The sequence below is a fragment of the Corticium candelabrum genome, chromosome 15 (genome assembly GCF_963422355.1).
Source record: "Corticium candelabrum chromosome 15, ooCorCand1.1, whole genome shotgun sequence".
NCBI classification, from domain to species: domain Eukaryota; kingdom Metazoa; phylum Porifera; class Homoscleromorpha; order Homosclerophorida; family Plakinidae; genus Corticium; species Corticium candelabrum.
In genome coordinates, this window is record NC_085099.1 from 595846 (window position 1) to 614612 (window position 18767).

General features: G+C 39.9%; 8 protein-coding genes across 10 annotated transcripts in view; 3 read left to right on the forward strand and 5 right to left on the reverse strand.

The window, feature by feature from the left end:
• Positions 1–49: 49 nt before the first annotated feature.
• On the reverse strand, positions 50–5244 carry LOC134190448 (uncharacterized). The gene is made up of 12 exons (XM_062658892.1): positions 5016–5244; positions 4173–4298; positions 3740–4114; positions 3408–3680; positions 3080–3337; positions 2685–2981; positions 2448–2621; positions 2215–2388; positions 1979–2155; positions 1599–1874; positions 1373–1526; positions 50–1319 (listed from the first exon to the last, which is right to left on the reverse strand). Exons 1-12 carry the CDS (start codon positions 5086–5088, stop codon positions 233–235), a joined length of 3444 nt encoding a protein of 1147 aa, XP_062514876.1. The 5' UTR covers positions 5089–5244; the 3' UTR covers positions 50–232.
• Positions 5245–5312: 68 nt separating this feature from the next.
• LOC134190450 (glycosaminoglycan xylosylkinase-like) lies at positions 5313–7490 on the forward strand. The gene is made up of 8 exons (XM_062658893.1): positions 5313–5535; positions 5612–5933; positions 6002–6088; positions 6149–6430; positions 6518–6627; positions 6928–7009; positions 7064–7123; positions 7177–7490. Exons 1-8 carry the CDS (start codon positions 5331–5333, stop codon positions 7397–7399), a joined length of 1371 nt encoding a protein of 456 aa, XP_062514877.1. The 5' UTR covers positions 5313–5330; the 3' UTR covers positions 7400–7490.
• On the reverse strand, positions 7452–9747 carry LOC134190451 (translin-like). The gene is made up of 6 exons (XM_062658894.1): positions 9653–9747; positions 9500–9590; positions 8412–8508; positions 8238–8353; positions 7953–8032; positions 7452–7774 (listed from the first exon to the last, which is right to left on the reverse strand). Exons 1-6 carry the CDS (start codon positions 9734–9736, stop codon positions 7565–7567), a joined length of 678 nt encoding a protein of 225 aa, XP_062514878.1. The 5' UTR covers positions 9737–9747; the 3' UTR covers positions 7452–7564.
• A 26-nt stretch (positions 9748–9773) lies between these two features.
• LOC134190453 (mediator of RNA polymerase II transcription subunit 27-like) lies at positions 9774–11228 on the forward strand. Its single transcript, XM_062658897.1, has 7 exons — positions 9774–9977; positions 10043–10190; positions 10250–10359; positions 10604–10700; positions 10762–10899; positions 10953–11030; positions 11090–11228. The coding sequence occupies exons 1-7, from the start codon at positions 9775–9777 to the stop codon at positions 11144–11146; spliced, it is 831 nt and encodes a 276-aa protein (XP_062514881.1). The 5' UTR covers position 9774; the 3' UTR covers positions 11147–11228.
• LOC134190452 (palmitoyltransferase ZDHHC12-B-like) lies at positions 11209–12911 on the reverse strand. Its single transcript, XM_062658895.1, has 4 exons — positions 12722–12911; positions 12528–12661; positions 12045–12313; positions 11209–11676 (listed from the first exon to the last, which is right to left on the reverse strand). Exons 1-4 carry the CDS (start codon positions 12840–12842, stop codon positions 11319–11321), a joined length of 882 nt encoding a protein of 293 aa, XP_062514879.1. The 5' UTR covers positions 12843–12911; the 3' UTR covers positions 11209–11318.
• A 129-nt stretch (positions 12912–13040) lies between these two features.
• Positions 13041–13859, forward strand: LOC134191087 (uncharacterized). Its single transcript, XM_062659652.1, has 2 exons — positions 13041–13244; positions 13316–13859. The coding sequence occupies exons 1-2, from the start codon at positions 13051–13053 to the stop codon at positions 13797–13799; spliced, it is 678 nt and encodes a 225-aa protein (XP_062515636.1). The 5' UTR covers positions 13041–13050; the 3' UTR covers positions 13800–13859.
• Positions 13725–16071, reverse strand: LOC134191086 (protein odr-4 homolog). Of its 2 annotated transcripts, none has more exons than XM_062659651.1 (13): positions 15960–16071; positions 15842–15896; positions 15730–15788; positions 15312–15523; positions 15218–15254; positions 14909–15157; positions 14799–14852; positions 14624–14737; positions 14477–14558; positions 14284–14411; positions 14154–14232; positions 13987–14082; positions 13725–13926 (listed from the first exon to the last, which is right to left on the reverse strand). In XM_062659651.1, exons 1-13 carry the CDS (start codon positions 16053–16055, stop codon positions 13862–13864), a joined length of 1326 nt encoding a protein of 441 aa, XP_062515635.1. In that variant the 5' UTR covers positions 16056–16071; the 3' UTR covers positions 13725–13861. The 2 variants fall into 2 exon arrangements, with proteins under 2 accessions (XP_062515635.1, XP_062515634.1); XM_062659650.1 differs by having other exon boundaries at positions 14618–14737.
• Positions 16072–16159: 88 nt separating this feature from the next.
• Positions 16160–18767, reverse strand: part of LOC134190623 (solute carrier family 53 member 1-like) — a 4694-nt gene continuing 2086 nt past the window's right edge. For both annotated transcript variants that reach the window (XM_062659079.1, XM_062659081.1), the window contains 9 exons: positions 18558–18638; positions 18413–18491; positions 17959–18081; positions 17700–17893; positions 17455–17640; positions 17255–17396; positions 16752–17188; positions 16557–16690; positions 16160–16497 (listed from right to left, as the gene is read on the reverse strand). In XM_062659079.1, coding sequence (XP_062515063.1) covers positions 16311–16497; positions 16557–16690; positions 16752–17188; positions 17255–17396; positions 17455–17640; positions 17700–17893; positions 17959–18081; positions 18413–18491; positions 18558–18638 — 1563 coding nt within the window. In that variant the 3' untranslated portion in view covers positions 16160–16310. The remainder of the gene's footprint in view (positions 16498–16556; positions 16691–16751; positions 17189–17254; positions 17397–17454; positions 17641–17699; positions 17894–17958; positions 18082–18412; positions 18492–18557; positions 18639–18767) is intronic.

Below are 18767 nucleotides of genomic sequence, written 5' to 3' on the forward strand. Positions count from 1 at the left end.
CTGTTCCATCCATTGCAGCTACATCGCATTCCAATACTAGTACTGTACACTGAGTCTACAAACTAAAATGAATAATCGAATAATACATAACAAACTACCAATAATATATCAGAAAAGGCATTGTTGAACAAACGTAGTGCAAGATCTCTCATAGAATTACTTTTGCAGTCTGTTCCATCACAATAAGCCTTGAAACTTTCTAAAAATTGAAGTAAAACGACAAATACACCTTCTACAAGTTTGTTTCCGATCTCCGTCTGTCATGTACTGAGCTTTGGTAATTATCGTGATTCGCAGGAACTGAAAAGTAACGAGAGAGTGCATTTGCCTCAGACTTCTGCCCTGTGTCTGTATCAAAAACATCATCACTGTCTTGTGACCTTGGACTCTGAACCCGTTCTAGTGCAGGGTTGACATCAACAAATGAAGACTGTGGACCAGGAGATGACTGATTGTCAATGAGGTAGTGAGAATCGTAACTTTGACTTCTCTTAGGAGGTCCTCTATTTGCTGGAGGCTGATTGTGGTAACCTGCTGTGCTGCTACCTGATGGTCTATGTCGCTCCGGGTAATTGGTTTGCCCCGTATAGAAGCCATTGGCAGCAGCAAAGTCATATGGGACTGATGCTCTTTGCCTAGTCATGTCTTTCATTGGTATTGACTCAGCAATAGGTGTATGATCATTGCTACGATCAGATGACTGCGCAATCGGGGGATTAGGCATTGTCCACTGATTTCCACCAAGAGCAAGACTGTTGCTTGGCCTTGCCTTAACTCGAGGCAGAGTCAAACTCGGTGATACAACTATATCAGAGTCAACTATATTGGCAGAATGACGACGCGAAACTCCTACTGGTGAAGTGAGTGTTCTAGATTTTCCTGATATTCTGAAATTTCCTGGCAGTCTCTGATCATTCAATGAATTCTTGTGAATTTCTTCAAGTTCACTTCGATGGTCTAGTGGAGTTGCAGGAGCAGAACGTGGACATGAAGACAATGAGCTCTTGAGTTTCATTGGATTTCGAAATCCGTCAATTGAGAGAGTTCGAGGTCGCTGTTTCCTCTCATGAGGTAATTCTTCTTCATGATTATCAAAAACAGATACTGAAGAATTTCTATTAGTTGTAGGAGAGCTTGGAGAAACTGGCCTCTCAGCATCAACTGCCTCTTGAAAAACAGAATCTTCCTTTGCAATAGGACCGGACACGTAGTAATTCTCCTTTGCTGTTGGACTAGGTACAATAGTGATTTCAGTAGATGTGCTTCCTCGTGGCTGAGATTGCATTAACTGAGCTCCTTGAATTTCAATTGGTGGGTGGCTACACAACAGAACTTACTAACAAATTGAAATGATTCACACTATAAGACATACCTTGTTTTGAAAAAATTAAATGTACTACGTTTCCTCCGCACAAAGATAATGGCTACCAAAACCATAAGTATTGCAACTATCCCAATGACAATCATCAATCCAACTGCTGGCAGAGTGATTCCACTACTACTAGACTTGCTCTTGCTACCGTCACCTATCAAGTAAGCAGACCATTACATACACATACTGAATGTTGAAACTTAGCCATTAATTAATATGCACTCACTTGTATCTGATGACAGTTTCACTGTAAGACTGGCTGTTGCACGTCTATCTGCTACTTGACATGTGTAAGTTTCACTATCACTCTTTTCAACCTCCAATATCATGAGACTGCCATTCCCAATCCTGACTCGTTCAGGTCTCACAGCGTATTTTATTAATATTGAACCCTTGAACCACTTCATGAGTAGGTCTTCTGGTTCATAACGACAATCAAACTTAGCCACACCACCAACAACTACAGTTTGGTCTTCAGGCATGGCAACAAACTTCTGAAAACCTACAACAAATACACCCAATGCTATTGCTACACTACACTCACGCAAGATCAATCTAGTTCATGTAATTTCAAAAAGAAAGCACACGACCACAGAATAGACTTACTCGGACATTCCTTACTGAAACAAATCTCGCTATCAAAAGCAGTGGAGTTGCCATTAGAACAATTTGCAGCCTTCGTTCCATCTACCAAGTTAAAGCAGCTTCTCTCTCTATAACGATAACTGTTGTATCCACATGTTTCACTGCAATCTGCCCATTCACCCCATTCACCCCACGCCGCTACAAAGATTTACAAATAAAAACAACTAGCAACTTAAGCATATAAAACATTGGCTGACGTGGACATTCTGTAGGAAAGCAGTCTTTTGATTGAGCCGTGTTTCCTATACATTCTTTACCGCCATATTGAGGCTTAGGACAACAACATGTCCTTTCTCGAGTTCGCATACCTGCCAGTCCACACGATTTAGAGCACTGATTCCATGAACTCCAAGTAGACCACCCTCCATCAACTAATACAGGTACACCCTCATCACACACATTACCAATTAATGTGCTGAAACCAATTTACTTGGACAAGGAACCCGTAAGGGACATTCACGAGCCTGTGTCGCATTTCCCATACAAACACTTCCTCCATTCTGAGGTTGAGGATTCGAACAAGTTCTTGTTCGTCTTTGTTGTTGTGACCCACAAGTCACTGAACACTCAGACCAGTCAACCCAAGCTGACCACATACCATTGACTAAGCAAACATTGGTGTTGGACAATAATACTTTAACACTGCTAAGCATATTACATGTTTTACCTTGAATTAAAACAGTTGTAGTCTGACTTTGATCATAACCTGCACCATTTTGTGCTACACATTTCACAGTAGACTTAATCAACGTCGAGCTGCTTTGCACCTCCAAAGAACCATCTTTCAGCACACTGTATCCGTCATAAGTCTGACCAATCATCAATATAATTGGTGAAACACCACTGACAATATCCCATGACATCACTGGAGATGGCTGTCCAGCTGCAGTGCAACTGAGAACAACTCCATCAACAGGAACCAACACTTGCATGCCAAACGAGGTGTTCACAATAACAGGCGGCACTATAAAAAACAAAAGACAATGAGAAATATATCCAGGGAACCAGCCTAAACCACACCACATAAACAAAAACAGTATAAAACAGTACTGGTAATACAACCTTGCACATACACCAAACTCCACCAGGCTGCCTGTCCAAATAGATTCAAAGCAGCACACGAGTAGTTTCCTTGCTGAATAAACTGAACATTATACAAATGTAGTCGAGATCGTGTTTGATTGGACAAAGGGACCACATCATCTCCATAAAACCATACAAACGTCAACTTAGGATGTCCCTCAACAGGACAGTCCAGAGTCAAATTGCTGCCTTGAGTTATTGTGTGATTTCCTGGCTTGTCATGAGTAAACGGAGGAACTATAACAAAAGACAACACTGCAAGTCAGCGTGCACATAGATGCTACAGTACTGATAATCAAGTAAGTACCATAGACTGTAACCTCCACTGTTTGGGACACCCACTGATCACCGGATGATGCATTAGCAAGAAAGACACCAGTATCATGCAAGTTGGCATGCTCTACTTGCACAACTTCGCCTCCAGTGTGTACAGTAACACGACCATCACTTACAAGAGGAACATTGTTTCTGAGCCAAGAGACAGTTGGATAGGGAACACCAGTGACCACCACTGACAAGTTGAATTGATTTCCTTCTTTGACCACCATCAGTGGCATAGAAGTTGATATTTGAGGATCAACTATCAGAAACAAAACATATTAGCAGTATCTTTCACATACTCTAAGAGTTGATAAATACCTGGATCACAGCCAGTAACCTTGATATCATCAATGGCTAAAACTGCACAGCCATTTGTCGTTGAATTATTAGAAATATTAGATTGAGCTTCAAATACAACTTGGAAAGGATGTACAAATTGAGGAACATTAATACTAACAAGATGCCACAACCAGGTTGAGTTGCACTCTGTCCGATTGAAAGAGCCAGGCCATGTAACATTCCACACAGTACTGCTCTTTCCATTACTTGAAACAAGTGATACACCAAATGATGCTGCTATATCCACAGGAGGGCGGTAGTAGAAAGAAAGAGCACAAGAAGAAGACGGAAAATAGATAAATGGACTAGCATAGGAAGCACCATAAGACTGATAATCAAATGCTAAGATGTGACCTATATAGGCAAATTGTTCTTGACCTCATCAGCTCATTACAATAACATACATGCATACCATTGGAGCTCAAGTAAGTTCTGTCTATTGCATAGTCCGATAAAGCCATTGCTTGAGATAATCTCCAACCTCCTCGAATCATCCAGTCACATACTGTCTTGTTCTCAAACGTACAGTTCGTTGCACCTATGACATAAATAACTAGACAAGCCTTGACTGGCTACATGCAATAAATAATTCAGCATGCAAATATTGCAAGTTATCAAACTGTAACTCTAGAACTTGCAGCTAGTGCACATACACAAACTCTACCTAATGTTAGCTAAAAGTGATGGATGTCCACATGCACTATTGGGGGTTGGCGCATCTAACGTGTACAGTACTCAACCTGGTAATTATTAAGGCGTTCAGAATTTTAGAATTTCAATTACCCCTAGGTACACACTTCAAACAACCAATACAAAAATTCCTCATGAACCATAATTGTTAACCATGGATGTTGCACAAAACATAACTCTACAATCCAAAAGACTCGATTAAGTTAAGGCAAAGGTGAGACACCGTGTACCTTATAGCACAAACACACAAACAGATTACTATTCGCGGAGAACAACGGAAGCAGACATTTGAGTATTTAGATTGCCAGTACAACAGAGGACCGCAATGGTTAGGTAAACTACCGCTTCTTGGATGCCGTCGATATGCCGATACAAATAGTTAGCGAAATTGCCAACAGGCCAATCAAACACGTATCGCTCTTCGTTTTCCTTAAGAGAACGGAGCTCTTCGAGCCTACAGGTCTCCTCGTGCAAGTAGAGGGGACACAAACAAACACTGACCAACAAACCACTCCGCATGACACTCTACTACCATCACACTCCTTCCAGTCTCTTTACTGCTTACCTGTCAGTGTTACGATGAAAGCGACTAGAAGAGACACCACCGGTAAAGCCATAATCCGCCGCCATAAAGCCATCAGGCTACCCGTAATGTTTGCTGCGCTTAGGGCGCTAACATGTAAAGATAGACTGTTGCGGATAGACTGCTGCGGATAAACTGCAAACGGAAGACGGGCTACGTTCCTGTGTTATACAGCTATACAGGTATGCGACAGTAGTCGCCGAAGCACGTAAACGTGGACCCTCCTTCAATTTGGTCCAATTAGGGCGGAGACAATAACACAACCATTACGCATGCGCAGACAGAAACCGTTAGCTAATGAAGCTGAAGTCGAGATGCTTTTTGTCTGTTGCATGCGCATTAGCGGTGACTACGTTTCTATTACTGAGATCACTTTTTAAAGAAAGAGAAGCCATTGACTACAATCAGAAAGATTCGTTGCGGCGTGCAGTTCGCGTCGGGCTGGTGCAGCACCCGGATGATAATCGAAGTCCAACTATTTCTAGAATTCGCACCAACACAGGTAGAGGTAGAATTGTGCTGTAGTATATCGACACTACGAAAGTCGTGTCTGTTACAGGCATGTCTTTGTATTTCAGACAAATCTCTGCAAGACAAGCCTGGTAGGACTGTAAGTCATGATCAGCCAGCTCTACATGAAACAACAACTGCTAGAGCCAGTCTTCGAAAGCAAGTTGTAAACAATCCTCTTCATCTTTCTCCTTGGAAGTTGTTTCAAAGTTGGGTAACTGCAGAGCAGTTGTATACTGTTGACAGTTTGCAGTCTGATGCAATGATTCGCATCTTACATGCGATGTCTACTCAAAAGATTGAACGCGTTCTTGTTGGATATAAAGGAACTCAACTAAAGGCAACGTTCATCCTTGCAGAAAGCCAGAAAGTTGTCTTCAAACCAATGAGGCAAGGAGTGTGTTGATCAAATCAGATGCATTCCTTGCTGAATCCAATGAGACTCATTGAACGTTTAGATACAGCAGGGATGTCATGATAACTGGTGATCCCTATGCTGGTTATGATCGCCATAATGCAGAGATTGCAGCGTTTCATCTTGATGGGTATGATTTAATTAATCGCGTGATCATAATCTACTGACATAACTTCAACTGGTTGATTAGAATTTTAGGATTTCGAAGAGCTCCTCCGGTCGCTGGAAGAACTGTCAACTTGTCGAAGGAGGTGATTCCTGTTTCAGAACACAAGTTGCTAAAGACATTTTTCAAACAGAATGGGAATGATTGTTTCTATGGTGTATGTTACTACTGCAAGAAGTCGGATCCTGCTTGTGCAAAGGGAACAATAATGGAAGGATCTGTCACATTATGGCTGCCTGATGAACTAAAGTTGAAGACCTGGTATCACCCCTGGAGAAGAACATATGTGAAAGGCAAGAAAGCCAGGTAATGTACAAACTAACAATATTCTTATACTGCAGGATGTTAGGACACTATAAATTGTCCTGTTTGTTTCTTGTTCTTGATACCTAGGTGGGAAGTCGATCAAACCTACTGCAAATTGGTTCAGCAACAAACACTGCATCAGAAAGGACGGCGGCTTCTAGATATACTGGATACTGCCATATTTGACTACTTGATAGGTTCGGAATGGCTCTGTTCACCTGTTCGTGTTTCCTGTTCATCTACCCCTCCCTGGATCAATCATTTCGTGTGTTAGTTAGTCAACGATCATGGATGTCTTTTTCTGCAAGCACCTGTCTGTCAGTCTGCTGTCTGGTGATTGAACCTGCATTTATCTGTCTATCTGTACTGATCCTTCTGCTTTCACTGTAACGATGGCATTGCTACTGTAGGCATCTAAAACAATATGTCTGTCTCTGTCTGTATCTGTCTGTCTCTAACGTTGTCTGTATGTCCCATCATTTTTGGTTGCATGACAGGAAATGCAGATCGACACCGATTTGAAACATTTGCAAAAGATGGCAACAATGGGATGTTATTGCTATTGGATAATGCTAAAAGGTACACAAGTTATTCAGCAGCAAACACATAGACAATGACATTGACTTTTTGAAGTTTTGGCAATGCAAAGCATGATGAGTGGTCTATCTTGGCACCAATTTATCAGTGCTGCATGTAAGAGAATGGTTCCATACAGCAAAACAATTACTAATCGCCACATTTTGCAGGATAAGGAGGTCAACATGGGACAAGTTACTTGCCTTGTCTAAAGGTTCAAAGTCACTTGGTGCTTTGTTGAAAGAAAGAACATCAGTCGATTTCGTAGCTCCTGTTCTAACGGACGAGCATTTTGAGGCAGTAAACCGTCGTTTGGAGAATGCAATTAATCTAATTAATAAGTGCATTTCCAAACGAGGAGAATCTGTTGTACTGACAAAAGACTATTTATGATGAGATTGACAACTAACTTAATTAACAGTGAATAGAATCAACAGCTTCAGGATTTCATACAATATAGTTATATTTCTGTTCTCGTCAACGTTGTGTGACACTTATCGACAACCCTGTGGTACACTAGTTTCATATACTCAGCTGTAACTCTTAAGAAGAAGTCATTCAAGAAGGCTTTAAGCCTCTGATTGTGATGTCATACACTACTTCTTCCACTTTTTTCACATCATACTTAAGACCATCAAAACGTCGTCTCAGAGCATCGTTCTTCAAGTTTAGCAACCGAAAGCCATCACTCAACTCTGCTAAGAAACCTGAGATTCGAAATGGTCTCCCATAGTCTGCAGCCGTCACACTGTTTACTGCCAACCTAGCCTAGAAATCACCAACATCATAATCCAATGTGAACTCGACCTTTGGCTCATTTTGAAAGAACATAGGATATCACTTAAAGTACATTAAAACCTATCCCACTAATAATGACACGTTCGATCCGTCAATTATCTTGACAATTTAATTAATTAACAAAAATACAATGAGAGGCTCAACATACCAATTCTGAAGCAAGGTTGAGAAGCCCCATCAAAAAGTCCTCCAAGTCAATGTGAAATCCCTCTGCTGCCCCAACACAAACTGCCACATCATAACACAGTAATTTCACACACACACACACACACACACACACACACACACACACACACACACACACACACACACACACACACACACACACACACACACACACACACACACAAATTGTCAAACAATAGTTTGTCTGTCAATCATGTGCATCATGTGACCAATTTTAATATGATATACATAAATTTGTAAGCATTACCTCCCAAAAGAGTTGCTAGTTCCTCCCTTGCTATAAGTTTCTCTGATTCCAAGTAAACTAAAAAGGCAGCTGAAAATGCAACATTTTGTGTCACCGTTCTCCAATGGTCATGGTATCTGTAGAAAGGTAATCATATCTGTCTGACGTTTAATTAATTTTCAAATTAACACCAACCTGTAGTATTGGGTTGGTGGGACTTTGCTTTGCAATTCAGCGTAATGTTTTTGAATGGTCACAAATTTCTCCCTTGACTTTACACACAGATTCTTCACTGAGTATCAGAATAATTGGTTACAAACACAAACTGCAAACTTCTATTTGCACATCTACAGTACACTACAATATTGTCTACCTGTGGACTCGCATGTTACACATAATCAGTGACATACCTGCCTTTGCCTACACATCCTCATGTTCACCCTCATGCCCTCCCTGCCTGTCTGTTGTTTCATTTGCTTATTTATCCGTCTGTCTGACTGATTGTCTTTGTGCCCTCACACTATCCTGTTGTCTGTCTGTCTGTCTGTCTGTCTGTTTGTCTGTCAAATATTATTTCTGTCTGTCTGTCTGTCTGTCTATCTGTCAAATACATATATTTCAAATCCAAAGAAATTTCCATCAAGAGCTTAAAAGCTAGTCTTTAAGTAGAGTTCCTCTACATCAACAACAAACACTTAAGGCTACAACAGATGACCCCATAGGGGGGTCAGAATACATTTAACCACTTAGTTTAAAACAAATTGATATTCGTCAAGGACACTGCAAGATTTTGTCCAGCTGAAATTACTGCCATCTTCCTAGAGATCACACTTGAATTGCATTGCTGCAGCATGATCAAATATCGTCGTCTCCAGTGTGTTTTGAACTCAGCAATGTTAGATCGTCCATTGTCATCCCTCCACAAAGCAAAGAGGACCCTCGTACTCAGACGCTTTCTCCCCTCAACGGCCGAAATCTTCGAATAAAGAGGCACGATTGTTGGCGAGTATCCACTGGGTAGTCGTTCCTGGGCGTCTGTCTTTCTGTCTGTCTGTCTTTCTGTCTGTCTGTCTGTCTGTCTATCTGTCTGTCTGTCTATTAGCTATAGGCTGCCCATAATTTCCAACATAATTTCATATTATGCTGGCTTCTAAAAAATCCTTCTACAAGCACATACACAATAGAAGAAACAGTTTCCAAAAACAACCAAAAACACATGTAGGATACTGTCGTAAAGTGAATTATGTTTACTAGCATTCAAAATTTAATTAAATCAAACTTACTATCTACGCCAGTTGTCTGATGAACTGTCTGAAGCATATTTAATATTTCGCGACTTGTGTTGTCAAGCTCACGAACGGTTTTTCTGATTTCCTTCACAAAATCGACAATACATGTGCATATCTAGCTGCTGTAGCCATGTGTTGTCAACTGACTTCTCTGACATTCTGTTCTCGTGTAACATACTGCTGAAAATCAGCAAAGAGCTGACTGGAGGGTCCACCACTTACAGTAGACATACGTAGGTAGACCGGACCAATAGCCCGTATAAGAAAACATGGACGGTCAGGAGAGACTTTTGCGCCAGGCTCTGCAGAGTACTTGTCAATTGCGTGACTCTGTTCGGCAGACGTTTGAGGATCTTTTGAAAGTACCTATACCGCCATCCTTAGTTTCCAGCGATCACAAGTCCGGCAAGGCCCGCGAGTCACTATTGAAAGCTCTAAAAAGCAATCTAACTAACGTCAATAAGGCGTTGGGGTATAACGGACAGCTACTAAGTAGCTTGTTTATGAGAGTTTAGTTTTCGTTCTTGTTGTATTCAGGGAGATTGAGACTGGCGTGTCGAGTCTTGAGAAATTAGACAGCAAAACCCTCAGTCTTGGCAACAGTGGATTGTTGAGTTTGGATGGTGAAAGCAGTTCACTTGCTGTTTATAGCAAGTTGTTGAATGGCCTTGAATGGTCGAAGAAAGTAAATTTGTTGAAGGTGAATGGGGATGGACAGCTTGGTGTACGTGTAATGTGCTTTAGGTAAAATCAAACGCTAGAATTGTTTCTGAAGCTTTGAAATCAAATCGAAAAAGAGAAGCTCCAAAGGTAGACGGAGAAAGTGCGAAAAAATCAACTCTTGGAGATAGCAGGTATACCTGCATAACATGAACAGGGTCATATGTAGGCTCAAGTGTCCAAGCTGGTCGTCTCCCCCCCCCCCAAGAGACGACTGTCTGGACGCTTGAACCTAGGTCATTTGCAGCCAGGTTGTTTTACAGACAGTTACACTGACGGTTAAACCAATAGGCAGACAGACAGAGAGACAGACACGGTGCCCCAGATGATTCTAGAGTCACAGATCAAAATATGCATGGTGATGTATGCCATATGCAGGAACAGTCTGCAAGAAGTATTGCTGGATCTTCAGAGTAGTCACCCTGAAACGCAGCTACAGCAGACAGCAACTCCTGAAGGATTCCCTGTGCTGCAAGTAACAATATTTAGTTTCTAGAAAGAAGCAGCATGCCCTAATCTTAATTTTAACCCTATAGGTTTCAGTTGGGAAAGCATTTGGAGTCTCTATTGGACTATCTAGACTGCGTGTAGAACAGCTAGTGGTAAGAAGTATTTCTGAACAACAACATCCTGAAGACATATGGACTGCCTCCAGAAGTTCTGTCTTACAAAAAGTCAGCAAAGCGATTGCCTTGGCTATCGGTGTGCTAATTGTGTTTGATGACAGCTTTCTGACAAAGCAATGGCTACTGCTTTGAAGTTGCAGTTGAAACACATGCCAGTTGATGTACTAGATCATCTCTTGGTAATGCTATTGCTCTGAATCATGTTGCTGTTTGTCATGAATATAATATCGTGTTCCAGACATGGTTGAAAGATCAGGCATCAAATAATCCTGTTCAAATGGTGATACCCAAATAGAAACTGAGCCAATTTGTTTAATTAATAGTACACTATGGGAATTTGCTGAATTCGCAGTGTCTTTTAATAGAAGTAGTATTTATTATTAGACAATCGGTAAAACAGAATACAATGTGTATGAGTTCTTACATTACATTGCATTTACAATGTTCATTATGAACGTGTAAAATTACTATACAGGCAAAAGTACTCTGTCTCCATGTTCCTTTCTGTTGTGTCTTCGCCTAGCATGTGCACGTTGTAGAAGTACTAACCAGTCACGCTGTTGAAAATAACAGAAAAATTTAAATAGATTTCTTATCATTCCCTCATCGAAAGGAGAGTCATAGTCATCATAGTCCTTCAAATAGCTGATTCTGTTATGACGCACGAACTCCCAGGTTGTCTGTCCACTGGTAATGAGTAATATGTGACATATAATAAGAGCAAACACTCCCAGCCCTCCAAATAATGTGATGGAAAACGAAAACACAAACAGGAGATTGACATTGAACCACTCGTTCCAAGTAGTCGTCACAATAAATGCATTCCTAACATCAAGGTAACAATTAGACTGTAAGACATGATATCAATGATATTAATTATGACAGAGCCCATCATTCTATCATACACATAACCATAACACTGCTGTTGTGTCAGCTACAGTCTAAAACCATGTTATCCATATGTTACCAACTTTTGAAATTTCTACACAGAACATGTTTTACTACATTTCTACACATTATTAAATACATAGTACACAAATTTCTACAAATGTTTTACAGGTTGTGGCAAACACACAGTTTGCCATAAATTACCATAATCAAATGTAGCATTTAATTCTAACATTGAATTAAGTCATATCATCGTTTCATTTTTCAAAGCTGTGCTTACCAGAATGAATTTTTATTTCACTTACCAGGAAATTTTTGCTCCCCATACTACGAGTGCCAATTCAGAAACAAGAAAGTAGCAATAAAAACGATGATTCCGTTCACCCACACAGTTATATACCCAAGGACAGTGATGATCAAATCGCCGTACACATCGATTACAATCCAAACAGTGGCGTGTTCTCACTGGTTTAACCACCAAGCAGATATCACACAGTTCTGGCTTCCAGCATCCACTCCTTGCAGTTGTCTTCGTCTTCTCCATCTCCAGAGCTAAAGCCTTATAACCAACACTCTGTACAACATAAACTTTGTAATTACAATTTGTTGTTATGTTTACAATTATTCAAATAAACAAGCAATCTAACTGTTTGTTTGTTTTGATATAAATAATAATAATAATAAATAATATATTTCCTTACACCCTTTAGATTCTAATTAGCATTAGATATTCAACTGAATTCCTGCCCATTACTTAAGAAATCATTTATCAGATGCTCCAAACTTACTTCCACGTCTTCCTGTTTTATATATCCAGGATCCATGAAACTGGTGATGAAGTAGAGAAACGTTGACAATGTCAAAATAAGTATAACAGCAAGTATGACAACGATGTCCTTCTCTGAAAACGCCCTTCTCAGTTCTATCGACAGCAAACAATTTGTGATTACGTCATATATCGAGTGGGGAACCTTTTACCTACCAGTATCATTAACGCCAAGAATGGCAACAACAGATACCGTAAAGAAGCAGTGGATCGCTCTAACACCAACACCGGCGCTCACACATCGCATCCTACAACGTCTCCAACACCTAAAAACCATTAGCAACCAAGGGCGCCTGGACTCCGAGGTTATTGCTTTTTTATATAGGGCTCTGGCTTTTTTATGTCAAAACCTCATACATCACTCATTTTTGTTTATTGTTATTATGTATATTGCTCACACAATTTATCAGCTATTGATCTAAAATTTTAAGTAATTTGTCGTTTGGTTCACTATTGATATCAACAGCATCTGTTATTGACTTGTAATGGACAAACAAGAGCTGGGCGAGAACCTGTATGCATTGTTGGCTCAAGAGTGTCCCTTGCTGTCAGGCAAACTCACTGGAATGATTCTCGAACTTGCAGACGTGGAGATACACGATGTCATCAATGACGCCGAAAAGCGCGGTGATTTGGTAGAATCGGGTGTTCAAGTATTAGTAGAAAGCGTTCATCAGGGGTATGTATCCGCTAGGCAACACCGAAGTCTAAATATATTTCGTTTTAATGTTAGACACGCCCACTTTACAGGATGAACGCTGATTTGATACCACAAATACAAGAGACAATACGCGCAAGTGTGGTAGCAGTGGACAACAAAGAGGATCGAGATACATTGCTTGGTGATAAACTCTACGGTATCATCAAACACTTGGAACCAGAAGAGGCAGGCAAACTGACTGGCATGTTGTTAGAGATGGACGACGAAGAAATCATTCGACTGTTATGCAATCCGCCTTCTCTCAGGCAGCAGGTGGTAGAAGCTAAGCTCGTCTTAGAGGGTATCGCAGATGACAATGAAGCTGGAGAACTAGCCGTTGAAGAAGAACAACTAGGAGATCAATTGTTTATGTTGATACAAGCAGTGAATTCACAGAAAGCTGCCAAGCTAACTGGCATGATATTGGAGCTAGGAGAAGAAGAAGTAAAGAAACTGATAGTTTCACCGGATCTGTTGATGGAAAAAATAAAAGAGGCAGAAGATGTATTAGATCAATCACTGGCACAGGAATAATATGGCAATATATCGCATCACGTCGAGAGATCTATATTTTATGCCCTTATAACGGTCAGTGTTCAAGTTGACTGCAAATAGATGACAACAGCTACACATGCCATTGCAAATGACACGACCAGAAACCCTGCAATACAACCATTACGACGTAGAAACTATGTGAAACAAAAATGATTGGAGGTTTTACAGAATCGATTGCTCGAATTCCATTGTGTGCTTGGCAACTTGCTAGTTACACCAACTGATTCAACAACTGAATGAACAGCACTTTTTGTCTCAATGTCTATGACAGTACATGCAACGCCGTGGCTATCATTACCCAATAGCAATAATATCTATATGATTTATCCATACCGGGAATGTCCTCACAAAACTGTAGATTGTCTGCAGTAATCTCCAGACCCAAAATGTCTTTCAATCGCTCGCAAACATCCTATACAAAGTTTTCATCATTCTGCATTCATACAACACGATTAAGTAAAACCTGTGGGCTTTCATCTTGAAATGCATAGTCACAGAATGTGATTTCGTGGCACACTGGAAAAAGTACTCTTCTTGGCACAACTCGTGATCCCATTTCACTTTGTTTCTTTTGGCTTGCCAAACTTTCATCTGCACCCAACAGTTGTCGAGAGAATGGATAACAGCTACCATTTCTATCTTTTATTAATCAATACCTCCCACAAACTGATTGATCAAATCATCTGACATAACATCACAGCGTGCCAATACACTTCTGACAATATCTGACCTAAGAAGCTATACAGACCATACACACATATCTGATAAAGATACGAACGCATTTATACAATACGTACACACACTGCATTTCCGACTGTTGCCTTGGAGTGAACATATGCCAATCCTTGAATATTTCCTTGAAAACGTAAGCACATCTCTGAATTTTCAGTTGATATAGAAGGCATAGTAACATCAGTCTGCAGACGCAAGTATCTATCACAGCCTTCCATTCTAATCATTCCCCTAACCCATTTATACATTATCTGTAAAGAATTCCACGTGGTGTGTTTTCTTGCCTATTGCACGAACCTTCTAAAAATCAACACACTCAATACATGCAAAGTTAAAAGTCAGGCAACAGTACCAACTTGAGACTTTCCAACTTGAGACTTCTCTAGTTGATCAGCTTCATCTCTTAGTTCTCCATCACACAGAAAGACAGCTCTGCCAAAAGTTTCCAAATGATTTCTAATATAATTATGAAGATGTCTGCTTGCAATCAAAGATTTATCAACTGTTGGCAAATACGACGTCCAGTCAAATGCAACTTGGCAAGACATGGTGTGCCACTTAGACACAAAAGACTGAAATTTCATGTCGGCAGATCGTGAAGATGCCTGAAAATCAGAAAATTCGATTAGCAACAATAAAAAACACGGATGTATATAAATTCCTACCTTATGATCAGAAATATCAAGAACCCTGCATGTGTATCTACAAATACAACAGTAAATAATGCACCAGACTCTGCAGCCTATGCTACCAACAAACTTTCTTGTAATTGTAGAAATTTCTAACGACACTCTTTCAAGCGACTGAGTACTAGCTGGAACCACACTAGCTAGTTGGTCATACATTTGGCAGATCCTACATATCTTGTGCATAACACTGCGAAGCTGACTCTGATATTGTGTCATAGATTCAGAAGATGAAATAAGAAATACTCCAATGATATCCAAGCCTCCAGGAAGCATCCGTGCAACCTAAGCATCACAGATTAATTCACATTTGCAAACAAACTGAAACAATTTGAAGCCCGCCCTAATGCTCAGTATTTTCAAAAAATAGAAAATTAATTAATTAAACAGTTAGATTGTATATTGTTAATTAAATTGTATACAAAAACAAATTTCATTAAACAGCTGCGCTAAACGTTAATTAATTTTTATGAATTAACTAATTGAGTTACCTGTCTGGCGTGTTCAACTACCCAAGCTTCATCTATCTCTAGATCTCCTTCATTTCCGTCTGTTGCGACAAAATAGTGATACAAAGAATAACAATAAATTGCATACACCGACTTTCTTGGACCGCTGTTGCTACTGCAGTCACCACAAAGGTTTTCTGCTGCGAATTCTAATTTATATACGGGTAATCAAACAAGTAAAAGACTAGAATTTTACAATCAAGTAACCTTACCTGTCCTATTAGCAAACCAAGTTGTAGTTTACATTTGTTACACAATCCTTCTATTATCGTCTGAACGCTTTCTTCAGCTATCACCACCCAGACCATCTAGCCGACCGTTTAGCCTCGGAATTCAGCGTGTGATAGAGTGCACAACCAATATATTAATAGCAGTTACACATGTACACATGCACAATCTACGTTCAGTGTAGACGCATATCAGCAACAGCAGCCTTATCAACATCAATATCATCATCATAACACAACTGCACTCCTCTCTAACAACATGTAAAAATGATATAACAGTTCGCGTAAACACTCAAATGTAACAAAGATATATCATTTATCACTATACAATAATTTTTATACATTTGACTCATATGAAGTAGTCACATATTTGCTAACATCCGGTTTCGTGTTAAGTTGTGCAGAGCTGGGCACAGCTTTTGGAATGTCGAGTGGTTTGATTTTTATGTCACGCACAGCTCGAAATTCTCCACAATTGTTGAGATGTTCATTCTCCAAACGAAAAAAATTCCATACAAAGCGTCTAAACAGCAATGCCAAAATAGCTATCACTAGTCCAATAATGGTTGATAAACTACACACCTTAACATCTCAAAAAAGCCAAACACTGTTTTCAACACTTCAACCTCCAACACTTCTGACTCGAGAAGCGACACCTGGAATGTCCAAAACAAACGAAAGAGACTGTCTTCGACAATTGCCACATAATAGATGAGCTAAACATTACAACACAAATAGTTGAAAATCCCTATTAGCTTGTTATTAGAAACAACACACTGGATGTGGGTAAATCAGCTCTTCTCTCAAAAAACTATACTTGCGATCAAGTACACCCCAATCCATATACATATCCCACCATAAAGTGTAACAAAAATTGACAATGTACGCAATAATCCAGACAGCAAATAGTGTGCCTTCTCGACTAGCGGCACCTTGTTCTAAAGAAATGCAAGTATAGTATAATAGATTAAGAAATACACCGGATGACACACATGGTATCATAACCAGCACCATATTACCTTTTTCTGTACGGTAAAGAGAAGAAAAAAGTACAACGATGAATGTTGTTGAGTATTTGCCAGCATTGACAGCATGAGGAAAAAACTTGTTAGTGTCACGATAACGTCGTAAGCATTGAGCAAACCTGAACCATGCTGGTAAACATGCAATAATGGGACGAATGCCATTTTGCACGCTTGTACACACAGCATGATCTGCAAACCATTGTCAATAGTGAAGCCTATGCAAGTGACCTCTGCAATGTCTCCATGTGTCAGTACCTGGATGCTGCTTCCAGTCAAATGCAAAAAAGCACAAAGTATATTCAACATCTAGCAAAACACCTGACAAACTGGTCATCTGATCAGCCAACCAAAAATCTGGAAACTCCACCGCATAGTAAGGAGCCATGATGATCCGTTTCTAGATGCACAAAATTCATCAACAATTCACTAAGTTCTGTGAGATCTGCTCAATGTACCAGTTTACGAAGAAGCCACAAACGTGATCTCCAATGAAAGATTTTGAATGGAATAACAGTGTAAACAATTATCACTATCATGACTGTCAGTGGACTGAAGAATGCATTGTCTGGAGAACCAAAATGGTGGATTGCATAATACAACATAATACCACACAGCCATATCACAGACATGCAAGTGCCAATCTACAAACAAATAGACATGGAACAGAATCTCCTTTCTAGTATAACGTGTACATGCATACCTCCATTAGCTGAAACGACGACAAGTATTCTCTTGGATTAATTTCAAATATGAGAACGTGGTTTACACCATTTGCTCGCCATCCATACGTGTTGACACCAACAAAGAATACCATAAGAAAAATAAACAGAGTCACTCTAAACATTCGAAGTGCTGGAATCCAATTCCCCCAATCATAGAAAATCTTCTCTGGAACTGAAATCACAATAAGCACACATGAACACGTGCATATCAATAGTTACATTACGCAAACTGCTTACCAGCTCTACAAGTGCTGTTCATTTCACATTGACAAGAACTGTTTAGTACATTGCACACGGCACAATCTATTGGGTGTGTTGTGTTGCCACAATTATTAGTCTTTAGATTTGTCAAGTAAACACCTACAAACAGCACAAACATCTTACTGGTGTGTGTGTGTGTGTGTGTGTGTGTGTGTGTGTGTGTGTGTGTGTGTGTGTGTGTTTGTGTGTGTTGTTTAGATGCATTCGTTACATTCACAGTACCTCAGTGCTCCTCACTAATTTACTAACAAGTCTCCTACATATTGTAAACCAAACTTTTTGAAGATGCTGGCAGTGCTACAATGTGTGGCTCTATGGGTGCAAACATATACAGCTAAACATTCCAATAAAAATCAGTTTAAGTGTAAATCTTCATAATTACAGTTTTCTACGAACATATACAACATTTCATTGATCACACTGTACTTACCAAGTATGATAGAACAAACAATGAGAACACTAGACATGCCCATGAACAATCCAAGACCATAAGATGACCAGTGAGAATACTGCAGAATGGTATCAATATTAATACAAACAAAGACAAGGTAGACAAGTTTAGAGTTGCACCATACTCGAGTTTCAAGTGGTGGCACTCGCAACCGATTCATAGCTTGCCTTCTGTTACCACCTTCTAAATCTTCAATAACGACCTTCTACACAAATCAGCATACTCCATATTACAATCTATGCCAGCACCTACAGTACATCTACGTCAGCATCTTCATTATATCTGTTAGCTACAACATCTAAACTCCACATGTTAATTTTATGTTACTTTTTTT

What these genes read in the sequence shown, in the direction of transcription:
- LOC134190452 (XM_062658895.1), bottom strand. Translation starts at nt 12,842, where the DNA reads ATGGTTTTTAGGTGTTGGAGACGTTGTAGGATGCGATGTGTGAGCGCC. An exon ending in TCTTGGCGTTAATGATACTG is followed by an intron (nt 12,662 to 12,721) that starts GTAGGTAAAAGG and finishes TGCTGTCGATAG; the next exon opens with AACTGAGAAGGGCGTTTTCA. An exon ending in TAAAACAGGAAGACGTGGAA is followed by an intron (nt 12,314 to 12,527) that starts GTAAGTTTGGAG and finishes TATGTTGTACAG; the next exon opens with AGTGTTGGTTATAAGGCTTT.
- LOC134191086 (XM_062659650.1), bottom strand. Translation starts at nt 16,055, where the DNA reads ATGGTCTGGGTGGTGATAGCTGAAGAAAGCGTTCAGACGATAATAGAA. An exon ending in TTGGTTTGCTAATAGGACAG is followed by an intron (nt 15,897 to 15,959) that starts GTAAGGTTACTT and finishes TATATAAATTAG; the next exon opens with AATTCGCAGCAGAAAACCTT. An exon ending in GATCAATCAGTTTGTGGGAG is followed by an intron (nt 14,412 to 14,476) that starts GTATTGATTAAT and finishes TGTTGGGTGCAG; the next exon opens with ATGAAAGTTTGGCAAGCCAA.
- LOC134190448 (XM_062658892.1), bottom strand. Translation starts at nt 5,088, where the DNA reads ATGGCTTTATGGCGGCGGATTATGGCTTTACCGGTGGTGTCTCTTCTA. An exon ending in AACTTACTTGAGCTCCAATG is followed by an intron (nt 4,115 to 4,172) that starts GTATGCATGTAT and finishes TTGCCTATATAG; the next exon opens with GTCACATCTTAGCATTTGAT. An exon ending in TTTAATTTTTTCAAAACAAG is followed by an intron (nt 1,320 to 1,372) that starts GTATGTCTTATA and finishes TCTGTTGTGTAG; the next exon opens with CCACCCACCAATTGAAATTC.
- LOC134190451 (XM_062658894.1), bottom strand. Translation starts at nt 9,736, where the DNA reads ATGTCTACTGTAAGTGGTGGACCCTCCAGTCAGCTCTTTGCTGATTTT. An exon ending in CCACCAACCCAATACTACAG is followed by an intron (nt 8,354 to 8,411) that starts GTTGGTGTTAAT and finishes ACCTTTCTACAG; the next exon opens with ATACCATGACCATTGGAGAA. An exon ending in ACTAGCAACTCTTTTGGGAG is followed by an intron (nt 8,033 to 8,237) that starts GTAATGCTTACA and finishes ATGATGTGGCAG; the next exon opens with TTTGTGTTGGGGCAGCAGAG.
- LOC134190450 (XM_062658893.1), top strand. Translation starts at nt 5,331, where the DNA reads ATGAAGCTGAAGTCGAGATGCTTTTTGTCTGTTGCATGCGCATTAGCG. An exon ending in GTGAAAGGCAAGAAAGCCAG is followed by an intron (nt 6,431 to 6,517) that starts GTAATGTACAAA and finishes CTTGATACCTAG; the next exon opens with GTGGGAAGTCGATCAAACCT. An exon ending in CTATTGGATAATGCTAAAAG is followed by an intron (nt 7,010 to 7,063) that starts GTACACAAGTTA and finishes GACTTTTTGAAG; the next exon opens with TTTTGGCAATGCAAAGCATG.
- LOC134190453 (XM_062658897.1), top strand. Translation starts at nt 9,775, where the DNA reads ATGGACGGTCAGGAGAGACTTTTGCGCCAGGCTCTGCAGAGTACTTGT. An exon ending in TCAACTCTTGGAGATAGCAG is followed by an intron (nt 10,360 to 10,603) that starts GTATACCTGCAT and finishes TGCCATATGCAG; the next exon opens with GAACAGTCTGCAAGAAGTAT. An exon ending in GAAGTTCTGTCTTACAAAAA is followed by an intron (nt 10,900 to 10,952) that starts GTCAGCAAAGCG and finishes GTTTGATGACAG; the next exon opens with CTTTCTGACAAAGCAATGGC.
- LOC134191087 (XM_062659652.1), top strand. Translation starts at nt 13,051, where the DNA reads ATGGACAAACAAGAGCTGGGCGAGAACCTGTATGCATTGTTGGCTCAA. An exon ending in GTAGAAAGCGTTCATCAGGG is followed by an intron (nt 13,245 to 13,315) that starts GTATGTATCCGC and finishes CCCACTTTACAG; the next exon opens with GATGAACGCTGATTTGATAC.